This window comes from Tauraco erythrolophus, chromosome 10 (assembly GCF_009769465.1).
Source record: "Tauraco erythrolophus isolate bTauEry1 chromosome 10, bTauEry1.pri, whole genome shotgun sequence".
NCBI classification, from domain to species: Eukaryota; Metazoa; Chordata; class Aves; order Musophagiformes; family Musophagidae; genus Tauraco; species Tauraco erythrolophus.
Genome location: NC_141474.1, coordinates 10,187,643 through 10,215,103, shown reverse-complemented (window position 1 = coordinate 10,215,103; position 27,461 = coordinate 10,187,643). Strand labels below are relative to the sequence as shown.

The 27,461-nt window shown below is 37.7% G+C and overlaps 1 protein-coding gene across 1 annotated transcript in view; it reads right to left on the bottom strand.

Moving 5' to 3' along the window:
• CFH (complement factor H) overlaps positions 1 to 23,723 on the bottom strand; it is a 35,528-nt gene extending 11,805 nt beyond the window's left edge. Inside the window, exons 1-13 of the mRNA XM_086617709.1 lie at positions 23,663 to 23,723; positions 18,957 to 19,142; positions 16,983 to 17,088; positions 15,573 to 15,649; positions 13,831 to 14,025; positions 10,750 to 10,920; positions 7,875 to 8,054; positions 6,944 to 7,144; positions 5,523 to 5,702; positions 3,157 to 3,333; positions 1,878 to 2,057; positions 1,550 to 1,723; positions 241 to 423 (exon numbers count right to left, since the gene is read on the bottom strand). Coding sequence (XP_086473835.1) covers positions 241 to 423; positions 1,550 to 1,723; positions 1,878 to 2,057; positions 3,157 to 3,333; positions 5,523 to 5,702; positions 6,944 to 7,144; positions 7,875 to 8,054; positions 10,750 to 10,920; positions 13,831 to 14,025; positions 15,573 to 15,649; positions 16,983 to 17,088; positions 18,957 to 19,142; positions 23,663 to 23,723 — 2,071 coding nt within the window. The remainder of the gene's footprint in view (positions 1 to 240; positions 424 to 1,549; positions 1,724 to 1,877; positions 2,058 to 3,156; positions 3,334 to 5,522; positions 5,703 to 6,943; positions 7,145 to 7,874; positions 8,055 to 10,749; positions 10,921 to 13,830; positions 14,026 to 15,572; positions 15,650 to 16,982; positions 17,089 to 18,956; positions 19,143 to 23,662) is intronic.
• Between the last annotated feature and the right edge of the window lie 3,738 nt (positions 23,724 to 27,461).

Sequence of the window (27,461 nt, the reverse complement as noted above, 5' to 3'; positions counted from 1 at the left end):
TTCTATAATCATTTCATCTGGACTCACAAAAATTCTTTAATTGGACTGCTAAGATTTCAATCATACTACTAATAACATTTGGGCCTTACACATAGTGTGTGCTTGCTTTTCATCCGCAACATGATTTTGAACATGACATGCTATACCTGCACACATGTAATTTTAATCGTGAAAATATCTATGGAGTATTAGTCTACGGTGAATTATAGACTTCTCACAAGTAAGAGTCATGTAGCTTACCAATGCAAGAGGGAGGAGATGACCATTGTCCATCAACACATTCAATTTCCTTTGATCCAACCAATTTAAATTTGATGTTGCATTCATATTGCTTTCTGTCCCCATGCCGATATTGTTCCATAATGCCACCAGCAATATTTCCATCGGTAATCTCAGGTGGAGGTCCACAGCCTCTGACACTCACTGAAATCAAGAGATCAAATCTATGCTCTGAACTCAGTACTTTTAGCACAGTTATATGTTAAGTGCAACAAAAAATAAACTGAATTTGTTGTTCAAAGCTAAGAAAAATCAGCAGAACAGGTTAAACAGGTCATTGGTTTATGCCTTGGAATATCTAGATTTATGTTGGGCTGGAGGTCACAAACAGATATGTGTGACCCTGGATCACTCTACTTTCTTACTTCCACGCACTGTCAATTTCCTGCTACGGTAAAAGAAGTGGTTGATAAAACCTAGCCAGTTTTAAGAGAAAAAAATTGTTACAAAGTAGATGACAACTTCAATATTGTTTAAAAAAGGTAGAAATTCTGCAAGTAACAATAACCTATGTTATAAAAATCTCCCAGCAAGTGATGTGTACTGTATATTAAAGGAATTCACTTCCAATGGAGTGAATGGAACTCATGTTACAGGAGTTTAAAATGTTCCCAAGCTAAAGAGCCAACTATATGAAATATACTTGTTTTTAAATGCGAAAGAGAGTGAGCAAAAAGAAGGACAAGCGCATGGAAGACAACAGGAAATAGATCGAGTGGGAAGGGAGATAAGAAATACGAGATCATTTAATCCTCTCAAGTTGTCTCATGAAAGGGTATAGCACCAGCAAAATAAACTCTTTTCAGATGCCACTAAGTTGTGCTCTGTCTTAAAAAGGATGAGAAGAATAGGGGCATGTTATCTTCCTTCTGCATGATTTTGTTCATCCTATTGGAGGAAGCTGAGGAATTTCACAGGGAAAACCCTTCACTGACTTTATTTTGCTTTGCATTATTTATGCCTTTTTGAATAATAAATAATTTTTCATACATTACAGTGACATTTTGTGCAAGTCATTTACCAGCTCGCTCTCAGTTATTGCAGAACTCCAACTGGCGTAACTAAAGTTAACAGAAAGTTTGACTGTCCAGAATCTTAAAAAATAAAAAACCATTATGAAATGATCCAAAGAGGACCAGCTCATGCCCTTTTAGACACGGGATAATTGTTCTTAGGAGTAAGACTAGCCTACAGAAAGTGTCTGCAGAAGTCTTCAGGACCAAGCATTTTCATGTATTTCCTACTACAATAAAGTTAACAACAGAATTACCTTTACACGCTGGTGGTGATGGAAACCATCCAAAGTAATAGCACTGAGTAGAGGGAGGTCCCACTCTCACGTAATTGTTTGCACAGGTAAATTTCACAACATCTCCATTGCGGTATTTACCCTCCTTGGGAGAAAAATCTCCATTGGCCAATGTCAGCATTTCACATTCTATTGCTACAAAAACAAAGTATTTTAACATATAGCGTAGACTCTACAAAAAGTACACAAAATATTAATGATTAGAACAAAGCCAAAGAAAGTCTTAAAGAAAAAATCTTCACAAAGTGTATACAGAGTTACACCAATTAGCAAACACAACAATATTCACCAAGACACTGGGGCGTTGGACTCCATTCACCATTTATGCCACACGTTGTGGTATCAGTTGGCTTATTATTTGCAGTTTGATATCCCTCCAAACATGCATACTCAATTGTATCTTCAGGCATGAACATAGTTTTATTTGTATGGTAATGCAAAATGTCCAAATGAGATGTTTTACATGATTCTGTAGAATAAAACAAAGTTAGTGCATTTTGTGATCCAGAAACACTGCCCTTTGACACCATCATTTCTGTAGGTGCTTTAGTGTGTGCTAGTCTACTGAACTACCCAGTATATTTGAAATATTAAAAATTCTGCGTTGCCAGAATATGAATGTAGACTACCATATGTAGCATACTCACATAATATCTATTGCATTAATCTCCATAAATATATGTATAGAAGTTATATCTAACCTAAATATTTCTTCCTTAGATTCGATTTCTTTCCTTCTCTGCATGTTATTATTATTGATGCTATAGTAAACAGCTTTTACTCCTGTTTCCCGTGGTTATTTGTGAGGGGGGTCAGAAAAAAAAGCTGCAAAATCATAGGGGAAGGTGGTCTGAAATTAAAGAACAAGATAAAATACCAGCTAAAGTTGGTCAATATTACCAACTTGGTAACATAACACCGGAAGATTAAGTCTCTTCTTTCACTATCCTACATTCCCCTTCAGGAGAGGAAGGAACTTCTAAGAGGAAAAAGGCGACAACAGGATGAAGATATTGTCAGGAAAAAGCACTCTGATGTTTTTCACAAATGTACTTTTTATCACCAGGGCAGACATACGCATAGTGCTTTTTATGCATAATGATAATGTCTTTCCAAATAATTAATTCCATTTTTCTTTAGTCTGGTCACATTTAAAGAAAGTTCTTGGCAGAATCCCTTGGTTCACAGGCATTTCTTCATAAATCTTCCCTCACAAGTGTGAAAGGCAGGAGAATTGGGAGTAAACTCGGGTATATGTACCTTGTATTAGGTAAGAATCACTGGAGGAGTCAGTGATTACCATCTACTTTGCGCTAGAGGTCCAAAAAGATAGCTCACCTAGAAGACAGAAGATATTTTCCTGCCTTATTCACTTCCTTTATGTTTTCTCTTTTTATTTCTTGGAGCCCTGGAAAGGTTAAGCTCTGGAGGATCAGTTCTCTATTTGAGTCTCTCTCTGTTCATTAAGAAAACTCTACCAATCTAGATGACAGAAGTCCGAGTACATAGGACATCATGTCTGTAGCAGTGACAATGAAAGGGAGCCCTGAAGCCTTTATGCTACTCACTGATGCACTTTGGAGGTGGAGTCCAGCCATTCTCTTGACACTGTATCACTCCTGTTTCTTGTCCTTCTGGAGTTACAAAGCCAGTATGACAACTATAGCTGACCATCTCCTGTAAATGAAATGTTTTCTTTCCCGAGGTGAAATAACCATTGTCAAAATTGATATTCTGGCATTTTTCTGAAAGAGATAGACAGAATTTCTTTCAAGTAAAACACTTCTAAACTACATGCTTATAATACACAGAAGAAAGAGGACAAATGAAATAGAAGTACAATTTAGACCATTTTTAAGAGCAGATAAATTTTTTCTTCTGCATTGAGCTCTCTTCCTGGGGGACAACCAGAAAGCAAAAAGTCAAAGCTCACAGTTACCAGCTCGTGCAGCACAAACAGGGATGGACAGGGGTTTGATTTGCAGTAATCCTGTAAGCTTCCAAACTTATGTGTCCACATCTGGTCTTCAGTAGAAATGAAATTCATGTTGGGCATGCACTGCACCGTGCATGCATAAAGAGGACCTTCTGTCCACATTGCAAGGGGGACCATGCCAAAGATCACAATGGTGTGGAGGTACCACCTCAGTTTTACCAAAAATAAATCATTCAGAGTGCGTGTACTGCATAACAAAAGCAAATTTACATAAAAGGACTCCTTCTTGCCTACTAAAACACCAGTGCAGACAGTTGTAACTGATTTCACATCACTTGGAATTCATCCTTCAAGCCAGTCTAATCGATGGAAATCAGTCATCTAGGTTGGATGTTTTCGTCTTGTATTCTGAAAGTGAACTTCTGTATTATGCTAAATTCTTTCCTAATAAATTATTCTATGAAGGAGTTTCTTCAAGTTAAGAAATTAACACTCCAACAAATATCAATATTTGCATACTAAATAGTCAAGTAAATAAAGATACAAAAAAAAAAAGACTGAGGAACACTAGAGGACGGAATTGAATGTTGGGAGCAGAGATAATGATACTTTCATTCAAGAGATTCAAAAGTTTAAATTTCACATCAAACTTTTTGGTGTTTATACCAGTAATGCCCATGATTACCTAACACTAGGAATCACAAAATTTTATTTTGCTTTCTCATTGCTATATCATAACGTCAGTGGGTGGTGGTTCAAGACTTCTATGGTTGGTGTTTCTGTCAGGGTGGAATTGCTTCCTAAAAAAATATTTTTACAATCTAGGAAAAGTTGGTGTCCTGATTTCAGCTGGGACAGTTAGTTCCCCTTTTTAGCAGTTAGAAGAGCTCTGTGTTTTGATTTTAGTCTGGGACTTGTTCTGAGAAGAATGTTGATGACGCACTGATGTTTATAGTTGACACTGAGACCTCAAGGGCTTTTCATTTGCCGTGTTCTTGCCAGTGTGCAAGAGCACAACAGGATAGGGGGGAGCACGGCTGAGGCAAAGGGTCCACAACTCCCCTTATGATTTGAACTTAGACTTGAGATTGAGGGCCAAATTGGCCAATGAAGTATTTCATATCATGCAGCATCATGTCCAGTATAAAAATGAAGGTTAACTGGAAAGAAGGGCTTTTGCTCTTCCAGGGCTCTCACTCTTAGTCTCTTGGAGTGCTGTCTCTCTCTCACGCTCTTTTTGGACCTCTCTCATCCAGGATTGCAGTGTCAGGATTTATCTCTTTCGGGATTGTTAGTCTAGAACGGGACGGGTCTCAGTCACCAGGTGGTGAGTAATTACACTGTGCATCACTTATTTGTATATATTATTATAATTACACATATGTACATATTCCTATGTGATTATTAGTAGTATTAAACTGTTCTTATCTCAACCTACGGATCTATTTCCCTTTTCCCCTTTAATTCTCTTCCCCATCCCCTGGGGGTGGGGGAGGGTGAGCGAGTGGCTATGTGGCGTTTAGTTGCCAGCTGAACTAAACCACGACAGTTAGGTTGAATTGCTTCTTTTGTCCATATGAAATCATTATCTGTAGTGTTCAAAGTTTCTGTGAGACATTTCAGCAATTTCAGGCTGCAAAAGGCGAATGGTTACTAGTTATTATGTTACTGCACAGCTAAGTTATAACAAGATTTCACTATTGAAGACAAAGGGACTACGACTCCCATCCCAGAGCTTACATTCTAGGAGATCTGACTGAGCCACATGTGGACCTTTTACAAGGTTACATTCTGCATGTTTGTAGAGTGATTGACCTTAGCAGTATAGCGGGACATGAGAGCTGCATGAGCCAGTTGAGAGAATCACAGCATTGTGTTTCAGTTGTATAGCACCTAGACTTAGAGTTACTAAGCAGTGATGATGGATTAATGTAGGTGATGTGACGATGGATTTACTGGTTTTAGCTAGAAACCTCAACAAAATACAAACATACTCACTTATGCGGATACATCTTGGAGGAGGTGACCAGTCATCCTTGGTGCATGTCACTTCCCCATCTTCCTGTTCAGTATGATAGTCATCACTGCAGATATATTTAATTCTTTCACCTTCCTTATAAATGTTCTTCTGGATAGGTGAGAATTCACCATTTTCCAGCTGTCTGACATGACAGGTTTCTAAAGAAGAAAGGTAAGTACGTTTAACCACAGTAATTTGTACAGCAAGAACCGAGACAAATTAATTCTTAGCAAGACAGTTACTAAAATAGATCCTCCTGGCGCCTTTCTGCATCCTTCTATCCCAAAAGGACTTTTGTGTTCAACCCTGAACGAAAAAATGTTTTGTTTCACTGCCCCAAAACTAACGAATCACATGACCAGGAGTGCAAATCACTACATAAAGTGCTGAGAAGTGGTCCAGTAAGCATTATCGCTTAGCCAGTGTTCATAAGCAAGGCTGGCTAACTTCAGTGCATCTAGTGTCACGTCCACCAGCTCTGGTTTGGTCTGCCATGTCTCCGAGATACTGATGTCTGCCTTGAGGGATTTTCAGCGTCTGCCTCCAGGAGATTTTATCAGCTCTGTGCAAACGCATTAGCTTCTCAAACCAGCTCTAGAGATTTTAGCAACAACTAGGCGTGCTGGCTCTACAGCATCCTGTGCCCAGACACAAGGAAGATGGCTGAAGGAACGCTACAGCTGTGTTACCTGAGTAACTGGTCCTTTCCTCCAGGCAGGACTCATTTTCTGCAATGAGCACCACTCCACTGAGGGCAGCAGGGAAACATCAACCTTTTGTAATCCACTTCCAAGCCCTATCAGTAGGCCATAACTTTACTGTGACTGAAGACGTGTGTTAGGAGAGGAGGACTCAGCTCGCTGCTTTAAATCTATTCTCTATAGCTCACTCATTAAGTCAGCGCATCTCGATCTCTTGCTGATGCCATGCTTGCTTACAGCTTGTTGCAAGAGTGTGCCACCTTCTCAGCTCCAAATGTTATCCAAATGGACCAGGTAATGGATTTCAGAGAGGAAAGTCTAGATAAAGTGACCAAGCCACAGAAGGAAGAATGTATTTACACAGACTAGAAATTCTCTGTTTGTATGTGCAGCTGTGCGTGCCAGAGAGGAGAAACGTTTCCTATGTATTTCTTAATCTCATGGATAGTTTCGGGAGTAAAGAATCTCCAAAATCCAAAAGCATCATTTCAGCTTTACTCACTTCAGAGCGTCACTTACCAGTTGACAGTTTGAGCTCTGCAGACAGGATGACAGTCTGGGTGCAGTTCTAGTGGTCAGCTAAAGCAGTTGTACTTTAACAAACTGTTGTTCCATCTTGTGCTCCACCGGCACAATTTCTCCTGCACAGACCTTTGATAATTATAACAGAACTGAGCAAATAGTGGAAAAGTACTTACTGAGGCATTTTGGCTCTGGAGACCAGCCCCTTTCAGAACAGACGATTCGAACCCAGTATGTTCCACTCGGGGTTGAATAACCACTGTTGCAGTGGTAATCAGCATGCTGCCCAAACCTCATTGGAAAGTAGTAGTTTTTGTAGTACTCTTGTGATTTACTTAACTTGCCATTTTCTATAGCTGGGTAGTCACACGGTTTCTCTTGAAATAGAATTGAACAGCAACAATATCAACACACGCATGACAAAAAAATGCTCAGGATGCAATTAATGCAGCTTCATCATCTGAGTGTTTTCTGAAACTGACAGAATCAGAATTGCACACCTTGGCAGATCCTAAGAAGTGCAGGAACAATTGCACTCTGCTTCTGATGTCTTTTGTCACTACCTAGGTCTACATTGGTTCCCTCTGTTTCCATTGCAACCAACAGAAATCCACTCAATATTCTCAGTGGACATCAAAGGCTGATTCATGAGACCAAATGTAAGTATTTATTCTATGGTGAGATGACACTATTTTTGTAGAGCGTCTTGACTAAATTTACTATACTGACCATGAATGGCAGCCCAGACGGCTAGCTCAGATATAGAAACTGAACTGTGGACTCTTGAAATTGAGATGACTCCTGTCACTGTTTTCATCTGTAACTTTTGGGATTCTGCACCAAAAGCCCTTCCTAGCCCTTCTCATTTTTGTTTTAAAACTACATTTTACTTTTGTGCTTTCAGTTTCTCAAGAGAACTGACCCTTTTCAGGGACAAGGCAAGGACAGAAGGACATTCCCAGAGGCTTTCAGTCACGTTTATCCAGGGTGTCCTACTTGGCCATGGCAGGTAGGTTCCTCCTGAAGTGCTCGGACCCAGAGCCTACACGCTATCACTGAGAAATTTCCAACAACTTTACATGTCGTATGTTCATGAGAGCTACTTACGGACACAACCTGGATCAGGCACCCAGCCACTCTTGGTGCATTTAGCTGTGCTTTCGCCAGTCAATGTTTTAAAATGAAATCCGGGATTACACTGTATCGTGATTGTACCACCTACTGTGTAGTTGTCTTGTTGAGGTTCAAAGTTCCCATTGGGAATTCTTGGAGGAAAGCATACAATTTCTAAACAAAAAGACAAAAATCGGATGGTAATTTGAAGAATATGTTTATATTTATTGCATAAGTTCTTATTTTCATAGTATATTGACCATAACTGCATAAAATTATTAAAAAGATGTTTCTTAGGGTTCATGATATCTTTACACTAGGAGAAGCCAGGCAAACACATTATTTATAAATTTGAGCTTGTCTTTTGGGTTTATTTTTGTGTTCTACTTCCAATTAAGTAAATATCATCAACACACTCAGGGCTGGAAGGGGATGACTGTAAGGGCAGATTGGTCCTGCTGTGGAATGAAGGTGGGAAAATCAGCTGCATGCACATACATAGGTTCAGTGGTAACTCAAATAGGATTCAGAACCGCTGTTTGAATATGTCCCAAGTATGAGAGCCCAGTATATCAGTGTGTGGAAGAATGTTTTGATTGGCACTTCTTAAAAGCAGTATGCTGCTAAAGCATTGACAATGCATATTAAGTAGTATCATTACTAATCTTGAAGCAGAAAAGTCAAGAACTGAGTGGGCAGTGAGACTGACTACTCTCTATCTCTGAAGCAGTCTTTCTGGAAGAGGTCCCAGGAAGGCAGGTGGTCCATAACATCCTACAATGTTGCCCTGTTGCCAACACTTTTTTCCAGTTTCAAATATTTGGCAATTTCTTGAAGATAATTTGAGGCACTAATGATTTCCCCAAAATTTACATCAAACTATTTCAGGTGGGGCATAACATGCATATTTCTGTTTGTGGGATTTGGAGATTTAATTATACTCTTTAAGTGCTGTAGTTGAATGAAACTAATGTAAAATCCATGACCCAGAGAGCTGATGTCAAACAGGACTAGCCTCAGAAATACTGGATTTGCCATCTTAACTGCTCAGAAGGCATTTGAGACTTAGAAAGCTAGAGGCAGTGTCAGCATTTAAAATATATTGATTTGTAGAGATTTCTCAGACGTTCTGGTAGGAAGTTTGAACATCATGGATAATGCAGTTGTACAATTACAGTTCTGATGACTTTGAACAAATTGCTGTCTTCATCCTAGGCTAAGGGTCATAGAAAGTGGCAGGATTCCTGTGTACCATGTTACTTTGGTCTTTGTTTATACATCACTTTATGTCCATTGTTCTTAGGGTTAGTGAACTTCAAATCTATGTTGTACACGATTATTGAGATAATGGCTGTGTAGAAAGTACTAATTGTTTTCAGCTTGACATATAATGCAGCACTACAATTCTAGTGCAATTTTCAGCTTAGACACTTATGGTCATTAATGGACTACCTATCCTTCTGAAATTGGACTACTTCACATTTGTTTGAACTGTTTTGGAAATGGCTGTCAACTTCAGATTGTTCTTCCTACAACACTATCTTACTATTTCAGAAGAACTATTGAAAGGCAGCTTAGAAACTTAAGTCAGGATTTTAATTTGAAAGATATTTTTGTAATTTCCAGTCAGTTCTGAAAAGTTGCACAGTACACTAACAATTTTGTACCAAGTTCCATTAGTGAAACAGGGATCATTTTTGAATTGTTCCTCTTTGGTTGGAACTGGTTGATCAGCACTAGTAGCCTGCAAATTTTAAGAACGGACATAATGACTAGCAACCAGGTGCTCAGTCTGCTCAAACTACAAGACTCATCAGAACACTCAGACAAAATGCAGAGGTCAGTTCGGTAGGTGAAGCAAACTTCTGTTGTCTCAAATGTTCACACAGGGTGAGATGTTGAGTGTTATTTTACTGAAAGGTTAATCCTATGATTTCAAGTAGCTGAGTCTTGGCTATGGTGACACAGCATCTCGACATTGAACACAGAAGACCTGAAGATGCATTAAATTGTATCTCCACCTCAAAGAACTGCTTGTGATTCATAAGTAGGTCATCAAGTGAAGACTATTAGCTTTCCCCAATTTTATTCATACTGCTGCAATTCATATGGTATCAGACAAATATTTGTTTACCCGGTCTTCCAACATACAGCAGTCACTGACTTGTACCAGTTATGTTCACATAAAACACATTTTAAAAGGTATCAGGACTTGATATGAAGACAATGTCTTCAAAAACCACTTGTCCAAGAAGCTTGATTCAAAAGTTAATTTTCCTGTGCCAGTAAATATTTCAGATTCCTTGTGTAGTTCAAATTTCTCTGGTATTAATATCTTTTTTTTTCCTGCTTGCTTAAATATTCTATTTTGTGTCTGATTTTTCCATTCCTTAGAGAAAACATTTTCCTCCTATTTTGTAGAAGGTAAAGAGATTCAGTTTTATCCTTTCTATTTTTCCAAATTAGGATTTTTTTCTAACTCAAGAAATCTTTTTCCTATCTTCTCCCCACCATTTCAGAATCATATAAAACAAGCATAAAATAACAACAGCTACTAGTGCTGCATGAAGTATTTTAGCATCAATCTCATTTATGCAGTATACTGGAGCAACTGTTGCTTCATGGACCTATTTAACTACACGGAAGTAACAAAAGACTGAATTGACTGATTTTGCTTCTGGCCTCTATGAAAAACTCTTATATAGTTGTTTGGTCCTATTAACATCTAATCCTTCCAGATTTTCAGGTAATATTGGTCAGATGTGGATGGATTTCTTTTGTTATGAACAAACTAGCTTTTGTCATTACTAATCTCTGAAATGACTTCCAAACACAGCAAACGTGCAAAATTACTTCGGACAAGACTAACCAGTGCAATAGGGGGTTGGATTCCATCCTGATTCAGTACATTGTGCATCTGCTCTTTCACCATATCTGTATCCTTCATCACAGGCAAACTGCAGTTGTTCAGATTCCTTATAAGACCGCTTTGGAGAACGTATATGTCCATGCAGAATATTTGGCACATCACAGATAATCTCTGAAATTGAGAAAGACAAAATCCATACATTTTTGTTTATTTTTATTTGCTGAATATAAATGCCTACTGAAATAAAATTTAGGTGGGTGTGTTTTTTTCATTTGACTAAACAAAAAAATTTACATTTAGAAAGTGTTTGAAATTTATTTGAGAACTCTTCAATTACCTGATTGTGAGCGTGTCATGGGTTAGGCCGCTCCGGCAACCAAACCCTACACAGTCACTCACTCCCCCACCTCAGGGATGAGGGAGAGAATCAAAGAAGAAAAAGAAAAGAGATCGATGGGTTGAGATAAGAACAATTTACTACTACCGCTACCAATATATGTGCAATATATGTGCTACCAATACATGTATGGATATGTGCAAGGATAAATATATACAAATGAGTGATGTACGGTGTAATTGCTCACCACCCCTTGACCAAGGCCCATCTTGTCCCGAAGCTGCAATCCCGAAACAGATAAAACCCGATACCGCAAACCTGGATGAACGGGAGGCCCCGACACAGAGAGAGAGAGAGAAAAAAACACTCTGAGAGTCCGAAAGTGAGAGTCCCGGAAGGGCTAAAGTCCTTCTTTCTGGCTGACCCTCACTTCTGTATTGGGCATGATGCTGCATGATATGGAATACTAATCGGCCAGTTTGGCCCTCAATCTTAAGTCCAAGTACAAATCACAAAGGGAATCGTGGCCCCCTTGTCCCGGCCATGCTCCCCCCTTATCCTGTTGTGCTCCTGTACACTGGCAAGAACATGGCAAGCTGAAAAGTCCTTGAGACCTCAGTGCCAACTACAAACATCAGTGCGCTATCAACATTCTTCTCAGAGTGAGCCTCTGAGTAAAACCAAAACACGGAGCTCTTCTAGCTGGTAAAAAGAAGAGCTAAGTCTGTCCCACCTAAAACCAGGACAGAGTGCTAGGTAGAAAGTGTGGTATAGCACAGCATCAATAGCAAACTGGTTCATGAGACAGATTTCAGGGCTTTGCTTTGGATTTTAATGGATCTCAGAATCAATATATAAGGCAGGGGACATTCGAAAATAAGCAGAAATTGAGGATTTTCCATTTTTCGGATAATTTAATTGCCTTGTAATTTCCAGCCAACCTAAAGCCAGTAGATGATTAATTAAATCATGGCATCAACAGGAAAAAATAATTAAACTGTCTAGAAAACTGACAGTAGAATGCTTCACTATCTGTAAAAGGACCTTGGCATCCCCAGCTCCTCACCAAACTCAATAAAACCACCGAGATCTTGCAGTCTCCAAAACCTGCATTCATAAAGCCAGAAAATATTCCTAGTCCTTGAGCAGGACACCAAAGAGTTCTCTTGAATTCCTTTGCTGGATTTACTTTGTATTTAGAATGAAATATAGCTCAGTGGAATAGTTATTGTTTAATAAAATTCACTATATTCTGCAAATGTTAAAGCAAATGTTTAATCCAACTTCATACTGTTCAAACTATGATAAACGGGAGTTTTAAAGCAGCAAAATGCAGTGTTGAAATTGTGAAAAAAAAATGTCCTGACATATGTACGCTGCTCTTCGGAACACATACTTCCCAATTAGATAACATATAAATAATCTAAGAAACTTGAATAGAATATTTAAAAGCGCTTGTTACCATAAGCTTCCTTCCAACCCCATACTATCTCTATTTGCAAAATGAGAGGAATAATCCCATCCACCAGTACAAACTATGGGCAAGGCAGGGTGGAGTTGACTGGCTGAAAAGTAGTTTTGCAGAAAAAAAACTTGGCAGTCCTGATGGACAAGTTGAACAGGGACCAGCAATGTGCCTTTGCAGCAAACAAAGAAACAGCGTCCTGGGCTCCATTGAGAAGAGTGTTGCCGGCAGGCCAAAAGAGGTGATCCATCCCCTCTACTCAGCACTGGTCAGACCACATCTGAAGTGCTTTGTCCAGGTCTGAGCTCCCTCAGTACAGGGAAGACATGGACATACAGGAGGAGGTCCAGTGAAGGAACATGAAGATAATTAAGGAATTGGAAAAAATGACACATATAAAGAGGCTTAGAGAGTCTAGAGAAAAGAAGCCTTGCGGGGGAGGGAGAATCTTGTTTATATGTATAAATTCCTGACTGTGGTGGGGTAGCCAGAAGTAAAGATGAGGGAGCCAGACTCTTCTCTTTGACACCCAATGACAAGATGAGAAGCAATGGGCTCAATTAGAAATACATGAAATACCACTTAAGCATAAGAAAAAACATTTTTACTTAAGAGTGGTCAAACACTTGAATGGGTTACCCAGAGAGGCTGTCGAGTCTCCATCCTTGGAGATGTTCAAAAGTCAACTGGATATGGTCTTAAGTAGCTTGCCCTAGCTGGCTTTTTTGAGAGACCTTCAAAGGTCCCTTCCAACCTCACCTATTCTGTGATTCTGTTGTTCTTAAAAAATTAAACATGAATTAACCTTCTAACTCGTGAAAACACATTATTCTGAAGAAAGAATTCATAATGATTTCTTTGTATTTATGTACCCAAAGAATATGAAAGATTCAAAATCATACTTATTTTTTAAACTTAATACAAAATTATTTGTAATTACTTTGATTAAATAAATACTGAAGTGATTGAATCTTATGTAGACATACCGAAGGTAGTTTCAAAGAAATTGACTGCAGCCTAGCAAAACGTAGAGCTTGTAGTGAAAATGTGGTACAAACAGATGGTCCATTATGACTACATTAGCATCCAATATTCTCTGATTTCCTTTTCTCATCCTACTTCTACATACATGCAATGGAGATTGTTTACGACAAACTATGCTTAACTGCTGTGGAATAAAGTGAACGCTTTGTAGACATTCTCCATATGGTAACCAGTCCTTAGAAGTCTGTGAGAATAAAGCTTCTTAATTATAGATAATAAATAGTCTCTTTTTTACCTTGGCATTGAGGCACATCACTATTCCATTTTCCATTAGAAGAGCAAATTATTTCTTTAGATCCAACAAGCCTGTATTTTGCATTACATTCAAAATTTACAACATGGCCAAAGGAATATTCTTGGCCTAGCTCAAATGCACCGGTCATAATTATTCTTCCATTTTCTGGTGCTTGTACAGGTAAACACTTTGCCACTGAAAAATAAAACAAAACAAAAGGAAAAAAAAAACAGCCAGTTTGAGGTCTATTCTTTAAAATACATTGACACACAAAAAAGTTCAAGTACAGAAAACTCATTCTAATTTCCTTACACGTTTTAAAAATATACACTCTTGTTATGTAGGCAGACACCATTTGCAACAGATATAATACAAAACTCTAAGCAAAAAGACAGACTGACATAGGAGGAAGCTTGTAAACCAGCTCTCATCATCCTTTTGATCATCCTCTTAGCCTTGAGGGCTAAAGACAGAGCACCCACTGAACTAGATGTCCTCCTGAGGTCCCGCCTGAGGTCATCTAGTTAGATGAGCCCTGACGGGCACATAGGGCCATTACACTTTGTCAAAATGGGTTAATTTACTTTAGAGATATGCCAAACTGAATTTGCTATAGACAAATATCTGCAAATTGCTGTGTTACTGACTGACTACAACACTTTAGTTACTAACTACAAATCCTAGATAAGGGTATCAGAACAAATACATTTTTAAAGTAAGCAAAAACAATGTGAGCCATGAATTTAGACCTTTTGTATCTCCTAACTTTGTAACTGCAGAAAAAGGAAGAATTAATGTCTGTCATCAGATATTTCTTATTAACGGGGAAATGACTATCAAAGCTCATTCTTAACTTTTCACGTAGATATCATTGAGCATGTACAAAAGTGGCTGGTGTTTGGCCTACCATAGCTCCCACTTCTTTCTGACAATGTTCTCCATCTTATAAGCCATCTGCCTTTTCTATGAGCTCACATTCTGAAACCAAGAAAATGTCAAATCACAGACAACAAACTCTAGAGAAGAGAAAGATACCTGCTTTCACTTGTGATTCTTTACTTAGAGACCCTTTCCTGACATTAGATGCTTATCCTTAAGAGAAATTTCACTGCTCTACACATATATTAAAATAGACCAGTTAAAAATTATCTTTGGGAAGAAAGGAAGCTTATTTTTGTAATCGTACAGGTTTGAAACTGGTGAAAAGGTTTCCAAAATCAGAGAAGTATCATCTTGCCTGATGCTGATTTCAGGCCTTCCTTGAGGCCATCCAGTCTATTAAGTCTTGAGGTCTGGGTCTCTCTTGCCATCATTCTTACTTACTGAAGTTCTTCCACAGTATGCTAATAGGGAAAAGAACTAATAACAAAATCTTAACAGCTAGGATATTCACAAGGGTGGAGGAGGAAACTAGCTAAAAACATACATGCTTTCACATATATCCAAACTGCCTCACCCCAGCTGTCTTTTGTAATCATGTTTTGCAGGTATGTACTCTATCAGGGTCTGTAAGCCATTCTAGGGGTGACAAGATGCCATTTTGTCAACGCTTTTTAACAAAAACTTGAGTGCATATTGGACTAAAATGGTTGAGCAATCATTGTAAGAGTTCCACTGCTGCATAACTTGAATTTAAATATATGTGCATTAATACCAGAAGAGAGATCACAGACAAGTTCTAGAGAGTATCAGACAGATAAAAAGACAATTGGATAAAGAATTAAATGTCAAATTCCACTTACCTTCACAGTGAGGGATGTCATTGCTCCATCCATCTGCCTGACATTCACGGTAGTTTCTTTGGCTGAGCATCTGGTACCTTACCGAATAAAAGGTAAACAATGCTAAAATACAGCCTCATTATGTGACAGAAACAGCAGTGCTGCTGTTTTTGAAGCAAAAGAAGTAGGTTTCACATGTTCTAGCACAGACTAACTAAAAAGTGACAAAACTGAGTAGTTTTTTGGCTTGCATCTTCCCTATTTTGTTTCTTTTAATTGCATATGGCAAAAAATATGAAAAAATCAGAAAGCAGGAAGGCATCAGTAAGATGGTTTCTCCATCACAGAGATAGCAAGCTTTGGCTACATGACAAATAACCTGGGGGTAATTTACACAATCGATAGCAAACAGAGTAAAATTCCTGTTGTCTGTGATCTAGTATGACTGAAAGCCATGTGACAGCATCAAAATACAATTTAATCCAAACCATACGTATCTCATGCTTCTATGAACTAGTATTATCTTAGGTTTGAGGGCAACATGGCCACAATGTCATGGCTTCTGCTTTGTCTGAAATATAGTCAGAGGAAGTACAGCCAGTCTGCAATGACAGTGAAGAACTGTCTGAATTCAAAGAAGTAAGGAGAATATTGATTTTGGAACGCTTTTCCAGGAACTCAGACTAGATTCCAGCAGTATAAAGACTCCAAAAGCATGGCTAAATCACTGTGCCACGCATATAGCTGATTTGCATTTTAAGAGGAAAGAATTCAGTCATAGGCATACTTAACTAAACACAACACAATGTTGCAGTTTTTATTGGAAAAGATTAATACAGGAGGAAGAGAGAAGAATTTTTTCCAAGCAGTCAGTGAAGACATATTAGTGAGTCTATTAGAAATTTCTTCCTTCAAACTTTTTTTACAATACATTTGACTTTGTAATGCACAAAAATGATTTAAGCAGGACTGATGAGCTGTGGTTCTGAACAGAGACTCTGTCATATGGCCTAATGACTTCAGTAACATAACTGCATCATGACTGCCTACTGAGAGCACTGATTCCAGCATACAAAGCTGCATTTCCATCTGAACTGGTTGGCTGGTGGAGTCATGAGGCAGTTTTGCAGGCAGATTACTACTTTTGTTTTCTACTCTGACAGCCATGATTTCAAGTTACCTACAGGCTTATGTATTTTAGACACTTTGGGTGACAGTTTCAGGTGCATGAGTTCAGTTACTCCAAAAGCACCAGACATGAGAAATTTCTGCAATTACAGTAATACTAAAGATAACTCAAGTTAAACAATAACCAAGCATTACATATTAGTAAGGTGCAGTTGCATTACAGACAACAAATCTATAACTGACATTTCTTTTAACATTAACACCTTACATTAACTCCCATATATTGAATTAAATAAGTATTACCCATCATTACATCTGTACTCAACTCTGGCACCAAATACAAATTCACTTCCACTTGTAAGTTCAAAGGAACCAAACTCAGTATCTCCAGGATGTCCACAGGGCTTATCTGGTAAAAAAAAAAAGAAGAAGAAGAGGAAGAAGAAGAAGAGGAAGAAGAAGAAGAAGAAGAAGAAGAAGAAGAAAATTACACTATACATAGGAAAGTGAAAGCGTGAAAGATAGCCTTTTCTCATAATTAGTAGTGAGTATGGGCCTTACGAAAATTCAAAAATTATTAACCTCTCTGTTTTAAATAACTATCTTCAATGAGAACGTATTGGAGTAAGGATAAGCTGATTTTTTTTTTTTTAAATGAAATAACAAATTAGTAGGTTTTATTCCTTTAAAAAGGCTGAACTCATCATAAGTTTTATGACAATTTTAAAGGCAAAATGTAACTTCAGCTTTTCATAGAACTTGTAACATAAATTCATGCAAAGGTTCCACTACAGAGTCCATTCACGACTGGAAACGAAATTTCCTCAATCTGATGGGGATTGTGCTGAGTAAAGAGGGATGATCTAAGGCCGCGGGAATCTTTTGATCCTCAGTCCTTTCTGCTCAAAGCTCCCCATAGAACATTTAGTTTGGTTTGGCCCTATTTGCCCTGTATTCTCAAAAGAACTGCAAAGATGAACACACTATCCCTCTCATTCATCCACTTTTGACGTTACAATATGTACTGCAAAATAAACTGCACAGTTAAAACCTATTCGTCCTCCTCAGAAGAAATCTTTCCTGGTCCCTGTCAACCTAGGCAATTCCATTTATTGGAGCGTATCAAGATCTTCATTTTTGTCAAGGAAGAGGTGTTTGAGTAGGCCTTAAATCTGCTCCAGTGTGATTCAGAGAGAATGGACAATCTCATGATCAATTTTGCTGTCTAGGGTGGCCTATCCTGAGAAGAGAACGTTATCACTTAACCTGTGGCAGATCATCCCTTTTCTCCTTTCATACGCACCTTGCCAGTGTCAGCATCCATTCACTGGGTGGCAGTATTTACTAAAATATGCTACTAAAAGCAACAACAAATTTTGTATAATTTGAAAGATCTGTGTTCACCGAGTAGTGACACAAATACATATAAAAACTGAGAAGATGACTAAATAAAAAAATGTAAAAGAAAATAGTAACAACTTTATAATTCATTTTTTCTCACAATTTGCATTCATCTTTCATTTGATAATATGAAATTGTTCCAGGTGTCATTTAAACAAACATTTACATTCTACTAGTAAAAAATTTGTATGTTAGATATGCAAGAACAGAAGCTTGTGTGTCTAAAGTTTCTTTGTGTTTAAAACTCATTTATTACAGAAAAGCAGTATCTGTTGAGTAACAATAATAAACTTCCATTTCTTCACTAATGAATTCTGTACGAGGGTATGAGATACTTATAAACTCCTAACACGGTTTACTCTTAGAGATAATAAATAGCAGCTGTCAGCCTAATAATGAATTATCCTTCACAGATTAAAAGAGAAGGCAGGGAAACAGTTTCCCACTTCCAAAAAATTACCTCTTTCATAGAACTAGTTGAATAAACTGAAAAGAAGACAATACTGTCTCTTGACTCGCATCCAGAAGCTAGGTGAGTGCTTTATTCTGCTTAGACTGTAAATTTCCTCTACATTAGAGTTTTTCTAAAATTTTGGAAGCAAGTTCCTAATAACTTAATAAAATAATTTGGGTTAATAAGCCTGGCCTGAGTAAGATCTTCTCCTGTTAAAAAAAAATAATAATCCTTTGATCTGGAGAAAGGGAACTTGTAAAAATGTTTCCTTATGCATACATACTTTTTAGGATGATATTTTGAAGGATGCTGAAATAACTAAGTTACAGGTAAAGATAAAATGGCAATTTCACATTGACAGCACTGGCAAGGAATGTGATCTGTCAGGGCAAATGTTTGCTTGTATTTTTATAAATACTTACTTCTGCATTCTATCCCTGGGGGGTTTTGTTTCCATGCTCCATCAGCACACTCAAACACAATTCGTCCAAGTTTCATATATCCAGGCCGACATCTGTATGTTACTTGAGTACCATGTGGATAGGGAGGTCTGTCCCATCTTTCAGTAGGCACTTCTTTAACCCTCCTAGGAGGAGGTTCTTTACAATCTAAAACTTGTAAATGAAAATATTGGTGGCTGAATCACATGCTAAAAATGCCAAAATAATTTTATAGTAGAAAGTGTAGCAAGAAATCCTGGGGACATTTGTGATCAAATAAGCATATGTTTTCTACTTAAGCATCAAACTTCCAAGAAACCATCTTTTGTAGGAATATGAATAGACATTTAGAAGGACATAAGAATAGTCAAGCAAGTACCAAGAAACGACAGAGGACAGTCATAATTCACTAAATAGATTTTAGTTACGAAGACTGAGACGTGATTAGTGCCCTGATTCTAACCACAGACATATCTTACCCTTACATTTGCAGGAGCTCCTCCATGCCTGCCCTTCTGTTATCCCAGAAAACAACTCTGTGCACTCTGTAGAGTTTCCTTTCAAACTATTGTCTTCTGGAGCCACCATCACCCTTACTGACATTAAGGTCATGTGTCACTTGATCTAGTTCTGTCAAATCTCCCCCAAGCTTTATACCACCTAAACTTTCCAGGTTGAGATCACCTGATATTTCAAAACTTATTTCCTCCTGTCCATGAGATTACATTTTATGACAAGTTACTTATTACATGATGTAATTAATTCTGGGTATTCACTTTGACCTTTGTTAGCGTCAAAGCATTTGGACTCAATCTGGGGGTGGATGATGTTGTCTGATATTTCTCAGTAGCTCAGTATTATACAGTCATTCCTCAAAAGCTCCTTCCTGGGCCTTCTTTAGTGTCCATGAAATGTACAGCCAACGCCATATGAATTACAAGAAATAAACCCGAATTAATTTTATTAAGTAGTTCCTCAACAGCTTGAGAAGGAGAAAAATCAGACTAAAGGGGAAAGAAACAAATGTTGGGAAGCTGTTAATGAAAGACTAAATGATCTTTCTTAAGAAATATTGTTTTGTTTGTTTATAATAATTGATCTAATTTCAGTGACTAATTCTCTGTGCTTGAGTGACTGAAAGGTACTTATTTTAAAGGCCGAAGCTTTACCTAGAGTAGCAGAGTCTAGTCAATTGAATGCAATGAAGTCTGTTTTCCATCTAAACATGAAAGGTGCGAATTCATCAAGAATAAATAAAACAAGCTCTGAAAAATGAAACTTTGTGAAAAAAATGAAACCTCTATATAGAAAATAAATGGGAGAAGAAATGTCCATCAGGGAAGAAAATTCCTTGGTGAGCAGATTCATTACTCAGCAGACAGCTGGCACAAAAGTCCTCTCACCAGTTTAGTGGTAAGACCATAGGTTTAAGAAAGCAGAAAGCAGCAATACTCTCACTGGATCTTTCCTACAGATTTTCCAGGTGCTGCCTGAAAGTGGGACTACAGAAAAATAACTTAGGATCTTTCCTCATGTGAGGGATGTAGAGTTATGGCTTGCTGAACTAAACTGTGGAGACCACAACCACAGGTCAAGTAGCTGTGATTTCTAATACAAAGTGAGCAGATTAAATGCTCATTCTTCCACACCAAAATGAGGAAAGTGGATTTTACTTTAGTTGTACAAAGACATACACTTGAACACTGACTGTGGTTTGTTTGTTTGTTTGTTTTTTTCCAGTCAGTGGAATACCTACCAAATTAGAGACATAATTTTAGAAAATTGTTTCAAAATCAGGAAAATTATTTTTTCTAAGGAAAAGACCTGTACAATTTTAAGTGTTCTGTAGCTATGACATTTTTAAAATATAAAGAAAAGAATGTTAATTGTGAGGTCTAATAGCTTTATTTTGGCTATCTTAAGTAACTACAAGCAAACAAGCTTTGACAATACTGCTGAGGTGTTAAAGTATACCCACACGTTCACCTGTTTTCCAACTACTTTAATAACTATGCTTCCTCCTCTGAATGGTTACATCTGAGCAAAAATTATTGCTTCTGCTCACTAGAAGGTATTACCCTACCATCAAAAAAAGTGGTAAGGACTTCTACTTTTCAAAGCAAGATTAAGACACATTCACTTTCTAACAACATTTTTGCAAAATGAAGGACTAAGCAAAAGAAACAAGACTCCTCTAGCTAGTCTTGTTTTTCACATGTTAAAAAATGGTGTCCTGGTTTCAGCTGGGATAGATTTAATTTCCTTCTTAGTAGTAATTTTCTTCCTATTTTCTTCCTAGGTTGAGTGCTGTGTTTTGGATTCAGTACAAGAATATTGCTGATAACACAGTGATGTTCTAGCTGTTGCTCGTTAGTGCTTATACTAAATCAAGGACTTGTCAGCTTCCCATGCTCTGCCAGCGAGGAGGTGCACAAGAGGTTGGGAGGGGAGCATAGCCAGGACAGTTGATCCAAACTGGCCAAAGGGGTATTCCATATCATATGACATCATGCTCAGTAAATAAACAGAGGGAAAGTTAGCCAGGGGGTCGCTGCTTGGGAGCTGGCTGGGTGTTGGTCGGTGAGCAATTACATTGTGCATCACTTGTTTTGTATATTCTATTATTCATATTTTTTCCCCCCTTCCTCTTCTGTCCTATTAAACTATCTTGATCTCAACCCATGAATTCTACTTTTTTTTCCTGGTTCTCTCCCCCACCCCACAGAGTGGGGGAGAGTGAGCAAACAGCTGTGTGGTGTTCAGCTGCCCCGCTGGATTAAACCACATCAAATGGTTAGTTTACCCAAAAAAGTTCTTTGTAATGGAGAGAAAGGGAATTTTTCTAATTCTACAAATATTTCTTTAGAGCTCATTAAAATTAGTGATTTCAGTTTGTAAGCTGAGAAAGCACGCTCGGAATTCTATGATTTAAAAAATAGACTACTTAGTACACGGAGAGCTTCTCTGCTCTATTCCTCACTTCTGAATTGTATTATATTTTTATTGTCTGTTGTGCAGAATGGAGCCTCTTAACTCCTCCTTGTTTACATCAAAAATGAAAAAAAGGCACAAAAAATAATCTCTTGATAGTCTCTTCATCATTATTAAGGCACACTTCTTTCTGGGTTTTATTTCAACTCTCTCTGTTTGTTCTTTACCACTGCTGTCCTGATGTCAAACTATATGTTACCATCAACAAGTACGTATACATATTTCTGACTACAGCTATTTTTTTTTTAAATGCAATTTCTTAGTAGCTTGAGAAGAAGAAATCTGCTGACAGGATGTACTTAAAACTATATTAACTACATCATGTACTCACTATGTATACTCATCAAAAAGGAGAGGATTTTATTTTTATATTAGAAAGCATGCACTAAAAGCATACCTTCAAATCCTTTAGCGAGAGATCAGGAGAGCTGGAATGAATACTTCGGTATTTATATGTGACTTGACCTCAGTTAGAAATAGCTCAAGCTACTTTCTTGCTGTCATTATGTTGGCAGCAACTTCCATAAAGTCAAGAACAAACTACAAATTTGGGCAGAAGCATTTTTCAGCCCTTGTGCAAAACCCCAGCTCTTGAACAACTCACATAGCCTTTCAATGTGAAACTTGAACTAAGAACCCTGCATGACCCATGGTAATTGTTGTCCTGGATAAATCAAATATTGCTACACTCACATTCCTTTACAATCTCTCTGATCTAAAGAAAGCATTGTGAAAAGAAAGTGCAAATTCAGGAAAACTTTCTTTTCAAATTCCAGGACTTTTCTAGACTACTTTGCAAACAAATTAAACTTTATTAGTTGCTTTAGAGCAGTATTTATTATAGGCATATATGAAAAAGGCAATACATTTTATTAATGTCCAGATTTTTCAATTTTCCAAAGCAAAATCCATCAGATTGTTTTGATTAATAAGGTCTTCATAATCTTTACCTAAAATTAAAAACAACCCGAACTAAGCAAAAACACACTGCCTCATAAAAACATAATACTCTACCACGATCTATGTAAAGAAACTCAGGCAGAAAGCAAAAGAACTAAATTACTAAACATACATTAAACAATATACTCATAATATCAAGAAAAATAAATCCAACAGGGAAGCAGAATATATCAGAAGATTCTGAAAAGATACTCAGAACACTAGCTATCTCTTTAAACATGTATGAAAGCATACATGTATACTTTTATATCATGTAATGGATTAAAAACAGACTGTCATTCAACAGATATTTCATAAACCTTTCAGTCAATTTTGTAATCATTCATCTTTCTCATATTATCTCACAGATTATTCCAGACAGAAAGAAATGCACATTTATTGAATATTTTCTATTTTAATCTACCAGCTGTTTGCAAGTCTCAGATGTTAGAATAATTAACAAACATAATTAATAACAAATGAGTTGTCTGCCTCTTGTTTAAAGGGATAGTAACAATCAAAAAAGTTGTGCAACAGATTAATAACAGCAGTGGTTATCCAAATAAATAGATAAAATACCTATGACAGGATACTATATGCTAAATGTGCTAAATAATGCCAGAAGAAATCTTAATTATTGTTGTCAAAAGTTCATTCAAATCAGCTACAATGCCAATATTTTAATTACATATTGCTTTAGTAACCATCTTTGCATACACTTTAAGAAAGGTGAGGGGGTTTTTAATGTTAAAGCTTACCTCTTTCTGCAGTACAATACATCCAACATAAGAGCAGAGCCATATAGCCCAGGAATGACATCCTAGAGATTCAGAAACTCAGGAAACACATTCAGTAATGTAGCTTACTTTTTTGTTTCCTTTGTGCTATTTGCACTCCTATTTTACTTACTAACTGCTCCAGAGACTGACCTTGTAAAGCATTTATACTCTGATTTCAGCAGTCACTTCCCCTAATCCTCTTGCAACACACAAGTGTTTCTTTTTTCTGTGGTTTTTTTTTTCTTTCCCTCTCCAAGGTTTGCTGAATGAATAAATAAATAAATGTCTGGCAATTCTGGTTGACACAGTCCTTCCCTGTGGTCTGCTTGTTTTTACATCATACCTCGTTTTTTTCATACTAATCTCTTTCATAGTCATATAAGCTTATTTCTTTTGGTATCCAAAAGAAGTTGTACAAATACATTATTTTGTGATTCCCTGTGTCTTGCATGCTTACTTGAAAAAACAGAAATTCACATTAAATGTGTGTAAAGCTGAACTTCTCTACTGTACACATATCATTCAAGATCTATGTTGAAAATAACTGAAGCAAAAAGCAGACTAAAATTCAAAGTGATTTACTAATGCACTGGTTCTTGCATAAGATAACCAACCACCCAGAGCAAAGGAAACACTTGATCAAATAAACCTAGGTGATGTTGAAGCACTTGTTTCTGTATCACATGAAAAATGTTAAGATAAGAAGATGTAAATGAATTATAATATGGATAATTAACTGTTCAAACAAAAATAATAAAGACTGTGCTACAAGAAGAACTATATGACAAACTGGGCTAACAGAGGAACTCCTCATGGATTCATGTAAATAACAGCCTTATTAATATTTTTCATTAAATGTCTTGGCTTTAAAAGAAATGCACTCCAGTGAGAATGTGGATCATAAAAAGACAGTTATTTGATACTGAGAGTTAGGGAAAAAAATATGAGAGTACAAAGTGCTCTCAGGATATAGACACAAAACAGCTGCAGACCAGCTACCTCATAGTGGTGATGTTTGACTTGCATGGAGTGTACGCAGATGGATCTAGTACATGCTTCCAAAAGACCACATAGCATACCTTTAAAATCACTGGCTTAGTCTACTGATACAGGATAAAAAAGGGTACATTTAGAGAACAGATCCCAAATAAAAGCTGAATTCCAAAGCAGTTAAAACTTTTTTCATCTCAAAATGCAGGTGGAATTAAATTTTTTTTTTCTTTATCGCTCATATATTTATTTAGTTAGTTACTTTTTAACCTGGGCTGTGTTTTCAGTTACCAATTCAATTCAAAGGACTGGTCTTAGTGAAAACTGGTACTCAGCTGTTTCTCCTCAAGAACTCTTCCAGATAGCATAACATCTCTTTCTTTCCCTCCCCCTTTCTCTTGCCAAGAAACTCATATGTGAAGAATGAACTCTCACTCTGCTGCACGACCCTGTGATGACTGGTCTGCATGCATTTTGCAATTACTGGTGCATATCTGATCAGTAGGAAGATATTTTTTTGCACCTACCTAAGTTGACTTCTAAGAAACAGCCCCTTACAGAACTACACTGACCAGATCTTTAATTCCGTTTGTTCTGAGGTTGAGAACCACATGCTGCTGCAGATAGCAGTGGTCTAAGTGCACCAAGACAGTCCCAAGTGTCTTCTCTGCACCAATCTTACTACATTACCATATGTGCATGCATTTACATGCTTCTGTAGCAGTGGGCTGCTGGCTGCAAAAGCTAGTTTCCTTGCAATGGTGAGGAACTCAGGACACTTTAACCTTCCCCGTCATCACAGTAGCAGTACTAACTGCTTTTCAAATGTGGCACTGACACTGCTGCTTTCCAATTCCTTAATCTTTGTGGGAAGCTCAAAGGGTGGGAAAAAGGTTGAGGCAGAGTGCTAGGAGCACTCAGATTCCGACTCAGAGACACTGGCTCAAACCAATTAGCTGTAAAAATCCATGCAGCAGGCATGGGTTCTATGGCTCCAATTTGAGGTGTATCTTCTGATGTCATCAAGTTGAAAGTGGTTCAGTTTTATCCAACTGCTTTTGGGTTATTAAACCACTTGCCAAATCATTACAGGCTTGAAACACAGTCAAAGATACTTTCAGCTACGACTGAACCAAAACTGCAACTGAATTGAAAATGTACCAAAAATTTCCTGAGTGCTCTCTATGAATACAGGCAATGTTAAAACTATTTAAGCTAAAAGATAACACCAGCATACAAGAGCCAATAGGTATAAACTCCCTATGAATAAATTCAAGCTGAAAATTAGAAGACTCATCTTAGTGAGGCTTTGAAGTAATCTTTGTATAGGCATAAAGTAGGCCTATACAAAGTAACCACCTTCGATCACAAAGCAAGAGACCAGACTCAGTCCTTTCCAGTCTTGTGTTCGTGATCTTCTTGTCACTGATTAAACTTTCCCTAACTAAATCGAAATAAAATCAGGAACTTAAGCTTTCTTCCCTTCCTTACCTCTTCCATGGGCTATAAATTGATGCAAAATTAATGTCTTCAATCATGTCTGATTTTGTCATCTCCAGACTCTACCAAAACAGAGTGCATAGGAAAAACATGCATCAGGACCTCTAAGGCAGGCAAAAAAGGCATCTCTAGAGTATCCTTACCTCTTAATAATAAAAAAGGCAGAAACATTGAAGTAGTTATGTGATTAAAGGCACCTGGATTTTACCTATGGAAGCAGAGCTATTGCTTAGAGAGCTGGTGTAGCCGCACTCAAATATTGCTGTGAGCACAGCCAGTCAGCCAAAATATCACCACATATTCTCTGTACTAGCAACACTGCGTATCAAGATACAGGGTTATAGGAAAGTTCATGTTGGAAGGGACCTCAGGAAGTTACCTTGTCCAAAACTCTTGCACAAAGTAGAGTCAGTTATAAGGTTACTCAAGTAACCAGACTTTATTCTTCCCTACTCAATGTGGGGGCTTAACATCAAATTTCAGAGTGTTCAGACCAGAATAACTTTGGGAACAGTGTTTGGAAGTCATTTGTGCTAGGCAGACAGATCTGAGGAAGTCGGTATCTTCCAGTAGGGAACTAGTAATGACTAGTAGCAGAAGCTTAGTTGGTCACTGCCGCAATAGCATCTCTGACCAGTATAATTTCAGTGTGTTCCAGTAGCATGCTTGCTGTTACACTTGAGTTTAACAATATCATTAAAGCCCACAGAATTCTAGAACCAGTCACTGTTTTGCCCAAAAAGCTTCACAAAAAGGTCCTATTCTACTATATTTCCTTGATACAGGGAAAAACTGCACAGTTCACTTAGTTTAAACCGAAACACAATCAAATTAGTTTATTGATTTATTAATAGCACATAACTAACCAGTAATCAGTGAACTATACATTTGGGTTCAGTATTGGCAATATAACATACAAGACACTGTTAATAGACAAAATGCTAAACACCTAACAAATTTCTAAATGATCTCTCTTCACCAGTCTCCCAAAGTTCTAACCAAGCACACGAAGTTGTGCACCCACCCACCCATGGTTATACACACAATCCCCCTCTCACACACTTTCTGTAGGAGATGTGGGTGCTTCATATGTTCCTATGCTATGCCTTACAACCTGCTAAGGCACACACTGGGGAGAAAGCACCACACAAGGTCACATACACACACCCAGTTGTGAGTCCCTGCATGTTGCACCCTGCACTGTCAATGCCTGAGCTGGATGCAGGCTGCTGGCAGAGTCAGATAGAGAGGATGATCTGCCTGGCCCAGACAGAGGTTTTGATGCCTG